This window comes from Saccostrea cucullata, unplaced genomic scaffold, assembly GCF_032062105.1.
Source record: "Saccostrea cucullata isolate Sc308-1 unplaced genomic scaffold, CSIRO_AGI_Scuc_v1 ctg19318, whole genome shotgun sequence".
NCBI lineage: Eukaryota > Metazoa > Mollusca > Bivalvia > Ostreida > Ostreidae > Saccostrea > Saccostrea cuccullata.
Genome location: NW_026939343.1, coordinates 1,515 through 9,164, shown reverse-complemented (window position 1 = coordinate 9,164; position 7,650 = coordinate 1,515). Strand labels below are relative to the sequence as shown.

Here is a 7,650-nt window from a genome sequence, read left to right as displayed (position 1 = left end):
TGTGCACATGTGTAGACTACGAGATTATGAAACTATGTCGTCCTGTCTATCAATAGAAAAATATTTAAAACCAGATCAGTACTAAAATTATAAATATCTCGTAGATAACAAATAACTGAATAGAAACTTGTTTTCTGTTACCAACACAGTTAATTGTTTATTTTCATTTGTGTACGATCTCTCGTATTGACCATATCCACATAGCATGCTTAATCTGTGCACTAATCATCTTAAGTCATTCATAACAGGTCACAGGTGATCGTCTTGTAAAAACAATCAATCCGGCCAGTGTTTTGATAACAATTATCACTCAGTTCAAGCGTGAATATTGACAAGAATGGAAGTACAAATTAAAATTTACCGTCCGGATAAATGAACCAATTTATAACGTAAAAATACATTTTGTAGTAAAAGAGAGCCGTCCGGATACGGAACGCGGAATTCCGGATAAATGAGTCAAAATTACGTTGAAAAAATCCGTTCCCTAGAAAAATCGTCCGGAAGGTGAAGCGTCCGGATATCTGGCGTCCGGATATCTGAAGGTCCACTGTATATCGAAAGACCATAGACCAAGAGGCAAAGACGGAAAAGCTCCAGATAATAGTGCCTATGTCTGAGAGAAGGCATATTCTAACGGAATACCACGACAAGCATACCGCAGGTCATTTAGGCATAAACAAAACCATTGCAAGGATAAGAAGTCAATTTTATTGGCCAGGGCTTAACAAAGATGTTCGTCGGTATATAAATGGATGTGACATCTGTGCCAGAAGGAAGCCATCATTTACTAGCCAGAAAGCGCCAATGGAAATTGTTCAGAATGGATTCCCCATGGATAGAATAGCAACAGATATTATGGGGGAACTGCCATTGACAGAATCTGGTAACAGATACATACTGGTAGTTTCAGATTATTTTACTCGCTGGACTGAATGTTTCCCGATGCCAAATATGGAATCAAAAACTGTGGCAAAGATTCTGGTTGAAGAGGTCATCACTAGATTCGGAGTACCCTATACAATACACTCAGATCAAGGCCGTCAATACGAGAGTGATTTGTTCCATTCAGTGTGCGAGCTATTGCAAATTGAAAAGACTCGCACTACACCCTACCATCCACAGTCAGATGGTATGGTGGAAAGGTTTAATCGAACTCTTGAAGCCATGTTAAGTTCCTGTGTGAACAAAAATCATACAGATTGGGACGAACAGTTGCCGTATGTCATGATGGCGTATAGATCAGCGGAGCATGACACAACTGGCTTCTCTCCAAACTACCTTATGCTTGGTAGAGAAGCGACAACGCCTCTAGACCTCGTATACGAAATGGAGGTACAGCGAAAGCCACTTCCACAGAATAGATGGGCCTGGTTGCTTCAAGAAAGACTGGAAGAAGCACACCGTATTGTGAGAGAAAATACTAAAGGGGAAATGATGCGTCAAAAACGCTACCATGACAAGAAGTTACGGTGGCAGAGATTCTCCCCTCGAGACCAAGTTTACGTATTCTTTCCTCGCAGACGTATGGGTACTTCGCCAAAGCTAACAAGCTTTTGGCAAGGACCTTTCGAAGTTCTAGAAAAATGTTCCGAATTCACGTACAAAGTATCTTGTGGTAGTAAAGGGTCGCCACAAGTGATACATGTAGACAGGATGAGATTGGTTAAACCTCAGATTCTGTCTGGTGAGGTAGAACTAAGTGATTCTGGTGATGTCGACCAGAATGAAAATCTCACGTTACAACAAGATCAGCTAGAAGAGTTGGACTTTGAAAGAGAGGGTGTTAATGATCCAGAGATCAATCAGAAGCCCCAAAGATCTGGTAGAAGCAGACGGACTCCTGCTTATTTATCAGATTATGTTGTTGATCTTTGCTAGACAGGTTATTGATGTAATACTTGTATATAAAGCTTACCTTGTCAAAGAAATTGACAGTATATGAATCATGTAAATAAGAAAAACTGTCTATTATATGCCTCTTTGTTTGTTTTCCTGTGCAAGCGAGGACGCTTGAATCTGAGGCGTGGGTAATGTAACGGAAATAGATAATTAAGGGAAGGAGACAGGGCGTTCCGAAGGGACCCTGAGCTCGTAAACGCCGAGTGCCCAGACATTCCGAGCGGGTATGTCACGTGATATACTCGTTGTATATATAAGGCGCCGAGACTCGATAGAGTCAGTTTCTGATGCAGTTACTGATGCGATAAAGTGCCATTGTAGAAGTCCGCTAGAAGACAGGAGCAGTAGGAGAAAGCCAGCCAAAGGATATTGGTACAGGTAAGTCTGTTCGTAAGTCATTATTGCTTGGCGATGTGCAGAACAGACTGTACCTAGTATATGTAACAGTCTACGTGAGCGTTGCATAAACGGTCTTTCTGTGTTAATCTAAGAGTAACCTGTCGCTTCTGGGAGAAGCGACGTGCTGGCGCTTTGGTTGTTTCTTTGGGGCGCTTCTGGAAGTCGCTTCAGAGAAAGAAGCTCAACTGATTAAGAGGCGGTTTAATTAATTATTTCGTCTATTTGCGTGCTAGGGAAGCACCCGATATTTGTATATTTTGCATCTGTATATAAGTTCCATTCAACAATCAAATTCCTCAGCAAGGTATCTGAGGGGGCCCTAGACCCAGAGAAAAATCATATAGTATATGTGTTAGGCAAACACGTTACACTCAGTATCTAATGATTTGCCGTTAAAGAATACTTGTAGGGGTTACTTCTCCTTGTCCCTTTCATGGAATATATATATACCCATTAGATGATAAATAAGGTGATCTTGTAAAACTCAGTCAGAATTATTTTCTTTGGTATATCAGTTAACGAAAATGGCTACTTATAAATAAGCACAAGCCATGGATATATAACAATCTCATCATTTAAAATACCAAAATTGCTTTCACAATGTTAGAATTAAACTGATATCCTGATGATCTTTTATAAAATCTTTCTATTAGGTAGCCGACATGTCTTTTCTCTCATTAGTTTTTTGCAGGAAAGTGAAATAAAGCATTTTTTAATTTTAATGAAGAAAAAACAAACAGATAGATAGGGGGTCATAATTTGAACAAAATTGAATCTTAACTACCTGAGAATGCTTCCACATTAGTTTCATCTTTACTGGCCCAATGATTTTTGGAGAAATTTTAAAAAAAGATTTCTCCTATATATTCCTATGTAAAACTTTTGATCAGCCATTGAGGCCCCATCCTACCACTTAGGTCATGATTTGAACAAACTTGAATCTACACTACCTGAGGATGCTCCAACATGATTTTCATCTTTCCTGGCCCAATGGTTCTGGAGAATGCTCACCAAGATTAGATTATCAAACCACCAATTAAAAAATGAAACTGGTAGATATAATGATAAACTTAGATCTCAAAGAATTTGCACACTATGCCCTCTAATGATATTGTAGATGAATTTTATTTCATTTTAAAATGTCCATTTTATGAAAATCTGAGAAGTATGTACATTTAGAAGTATTATTATCACAAAGCAAGTGTATCTAAAGTTGTAAGTTTAATGAGTAGTCAGAATGTAAAAGAGTTGTCTAATTTGGGAAAATTTTTATATAAAGCTACTACGAAAGTCTAATTTGTAACTACTATTAACATTTATATCCTTAGTGTATTTTTGTAAATAATATTTATTCTGTACTCTTTATCATGTTTATATGCTGTATAAAATCTGATGAGAATTTGGCTTAAAGAATAAAGAAAGAAAGAAGAAGATTTCGAAAAGATGCCATTAATTTTTCCTAAATCCATAATTATCTCCCCTTGGAAGAGAGCTTGGCCCTTCATTGAACAAATTTGAATTCCCGTCACCAAAGGATACTTTGTGGCAAGTTTGGTTGAAATTGGCCCAATGATTCTTGAGATAATTCTTGAGATTCTCTGTAGACAATCAGATAGCTAGACGGACGAACAGGGCAAAACTATATCATTGTTTATGGTAGCATAATAAATGAAAACATACTCGCAGTCTGTCTGTTGATTATAGTCCAAGTAGCACTGTTTAATGACGTCAAAGCTATAAAAAGACTGGTTGAGACAAGGCGTTACTGAAATGAAGAAAAAAGGAAAAATGTTTATTTCCCATTCAGAAAAAAAGCTGTAAAAAACTAGAGTTACTGTGAGCAATGAGCTCATCATCAACCTTCTAATAGTAGTATTTCGCTACAACCTGCATATGGTGTTAACGTCTTTTAATGTACCAATCATACTTTTTATACTATTTAGATTGAATATAGTTTGTAATTTTTATCTTTTCATTATTATATTATATAGTAAAATGAAATATTTCAAAACTAACCACAGACTTTGACATCACAGAGTTCCCAGCGTACATCGGGGTCACTTGTGTAGCACCATGGTTCCTCTCGGTCAAAGTTCCGGCAATAGTTCTCTTGGGCAAGACTGAAAACATCATAGTTGTGTTCATGCGGATTCTGGTTGACCCACTTTTGACACACCCGTCCCGTTATTGTCACGTTTTTAGTTCCTCTGTACAACACCCCCGGCAGTCGACAATCAGGTGCCTCCTCTTTGTTTGAATGAAGAAATTTTTAAAAGTTTTATAATACAAATTAACTTTCAAAGGCAAAAAGTATATGTGTATTCTCTTTTTTATTGGACTATTGATAATTAACAGAAACATGTGTTTTAAAACTCTTTAACTGAGACAATTCATAAACTATTATGAAGAAATAAAGATATAAAATACATAAGACTCAAAACAAGCATATACCTGTAAAAGAAGATACATCAAACACACAAATATTTTAATGTACAACAAAAAATGGAGTTAAGTTAGTATTACTATGGTAAAATTCTTTAGATCTTACAGAATCACTACACTTTTTGTATTTTCAAACGATTGTGTGAATTATTCTTTAAAACTATTTTTTTTATCTAGCTGAAAAAACGACTGGATGTGTTGAGAATTTGAAGGTTTTCAAAACAATTACATACATTCCTCAGCTTTTTGATATTAGTAATATTACATTTTTGACATTCTTCCATGAACCTTCCGAGAAAAGAAACGCTATATTTTGAATTTTTCAGTATGCAAGTATTTTGATTAAGAATAGTATACTCTTAGTTAGATAGTACAAGATAACTTAGTGAGAAAGCAACTTGAAAATGTCTCCGTAGGTTAATTATCTAGACCATTTACCATTTTTACTTGTAATTTCTGTGCTTATGGAATTCATTGCACTGAGAGTAGTGGAATCCTTCCCGAGATGAAAATTGTTTGATGAACTTATTTCACCTTTAAAGAGATATAAAGTGAAATATATGGAGATAAGGAACAGTATTCAAGCTATAAAACTTAATAAAACAAATGAATACAAAATTGTAGAGGAACAAACAGGGACCTCCAAAAAATCAGAGGTGGAATTCGATAGAGAAATATAAAATATATTAAAAAATATGCACTTAAAATGATTCTAAAAAATATGGTTGCAATTTATCTTCAATTTATCGTATATATTATACCTTTGGTTGTTAATCCATCGGTTTCCATCTTCCTCTCCAATGTTGTTTCATCCAAATCTGTGAAAAGCTCCATTACATCTGCAAAATTATGAAAATAAAGGCATATTTGGTTTTAAATAGATGTAAAATCAAGTTATAGATACATAAACTGATATATTCTTGAATATATTACCATGAAAAAATATATTAATATGGTAGTCTTATAATTTGTGTGTTGGTGTTTTTCATGATGAACTCAATGACAACTTTTCAATCAACAATTTCCCTTACTTATGCAGATACACCTTCATCATCTGCAGTCAGGTTTTACATTGTATATCTCTCAGTTGATTCGATACGCAAGAGCATTTTCTACGTATGAACTATTTTAAAACGAGGTAAATTACTGACGAACAAGATAATGAAACAAGAATATATACAGTCTGGTGGATATTATGATCTAGTCAGAAATTGCAATTACATGTAATCGTTAAGTATGTATACGTTATGATATTTTTATCTTAATAACCATTTGAGACGAAATGAACGAGAGGCTTCATCTTGGTTTTTAGGTAGATAACAAAGCATATAATTATAATAATGTATTTTGTAATTTAAAACAGTTATTTTATTTCTTTTCAGAAGTGAAAATTCAATAATTCTATATATTTTTTGATTTTTTCAAGATACGAGGAACGTTCAATAAATAATGTCATAAGCTCGATGACATACAACATAGATATCATATGACATTAAGCTAGACTTTCTCTCATTATTGAATCTTTAATGAATTGATAACAGTTTATGTGACCACTTTTCATCACATAGTTTCATCGTGAGAAGCTGGGAAACAAGGGCTATTCGAGACACTGCATTATAAATGAATGGTAAAGAATCAGTAAACTAGAGTGAAAATAAAAGCTTCATTAAAGCTGCTGTAAAACTAAAAATCCCAAAGAAATATTCACTGAAATATGTGTCATTTACATCAACCATTGCCTGTTTTATACACAAATAAGCAAGTGGATTTCAATGATAAAGAATTATATAATAAGCATCAAAAATGGGTACCGTCCTTGGCAACAAATAATATAACAACTTATGTACTAATTGCCCAATTTCAACAAATAATATCTGATGATGTATGACCGACTTTGAGACACATAGCAAATTTGATAGACATCATATAGGAAGTAGTTTACAATGTTTCTAAAAAGCGTTTGACGTTAAAAAAAGCTTGGTACTCAAAGATCACCCTTTATTTTGAAAAAAGAGTGAAAACGACAGCGTGTAGGAATGTCTTAACAATTATTATAAATGTTCAGTAATTGTAGTTATCCACGTTTGTTTCATATTCAAACAGATAATGAAACATGAATCTATTGCTTAAAACACTCAATACAAAGTTTACCATAAGATGTACTTAATAAAAACAGCAAAGGTCCGACAAGAGCAAAGGTATGCAAGAGCACAAAGACAGGTTTATATGCAATTTTCTTAAATATTAGTGGTACTGTTGTTCAATTTCGTATTCGGGGAGACAGTTTAATTTCTTGAGGAGTCTAGAAAGCAATTTTTTGCAAAAAAATCGAAAGGTTTATTAGAGGAAGGACCTAGAATCAGGAATCCACTACATTAAATTTTTTCATGACAGCGTCCAAACCCGCACCCCTGAAGAATAAAGGGGTTTTCGGGATAAAAAGAACGTTAATATTTTTTCACATTAACAATATTCGCAAAATCTTTGCCCTTTTGACTTGTTTCTATTTCCAAACTTGAAAAACCACCTTTCAGAAAGAAGAAACAAGTCCAGGAAATCATTGGATCTGCCATTTTCCAGTATACTAAGGGTCATACCCAAAAATGAGTTCTAAATACAATCAGAAATTAAATAAAAAATTTTACGGACATCTGTTTTAATCAAAAAGGATAAATAAGTAAAATCATGAAGACTAAATCATTGCAAATGGTTATTTTGCTTCTTTCCGAACCCCGAGGACATTATTTATTGAACGTCCCTCGTATAATAAAGCTTCAAGAGAGAATATTTAGTGATACTGTTTTCTGCCTAAAATATTAACTCATGTCAATTAAATTGTATTTGGTTTGACATTTCTGTTTATAAAAAAACTTTTGTTGTATTGCTCTCGTTTTAATTGACAATTAAAAA

The 7,650-nt window shown here is 34.3% G+C and overlaps 1 protein-coding gene across 1 annotated transcript; it reads right to left on the bottom strand.

The window, feature by feature from the left end:
• Window positions 1-3,813: 3,813 nt before the first annotated feature.
• Window positions 3,814-5,576, bottom strand: LOC134252920 (plasminogen-like). Its single transcript, XM_062735459.1, has 4 exons — window positions 5,502-5,576; window positions 5,179-5,274; window positions 4,315-4,545; window positions 3,814-4,063 (listed from the first exon to the last, which is right to left on the bottom strand). Exons 1-4 carry the CDS (start codon window positions 5,572-5,574, stop codon window positions 3,915-3,917), a joined length of 549 nt encoding a protein of 182 aa, XP_062591443.1. The 5' UTR covers window positions 5,575-5,576; the 3' UTR covers window positions 3,814-3,914.
• Window positions 5,577-7,650: the final 2,074 nt, after the last annotated feature.

Coding starts and splice junctions, on each gene's coding strand:
- LOC134252920 (XM_062735459.1), bottom strand. CDS start 5,574: ATGGAGCTTTTCACAGATTTGGATGAAACAACATTGGAGAGGAAGATG. Junction 5,275..5,501: donor CGATGGATTAACAACCAAAG/GTATAATATATA, acceptor ATCTCTTTAAAG/GTGAAATAAGTTCATCAAAC. Junction 4,546..5,178: donor AGAAATTACAAGTAAAAATG/GTAAATGGTCTA, acceptor ATTCAAACAAAG/AGGAGGCACCTGATTGTCGA.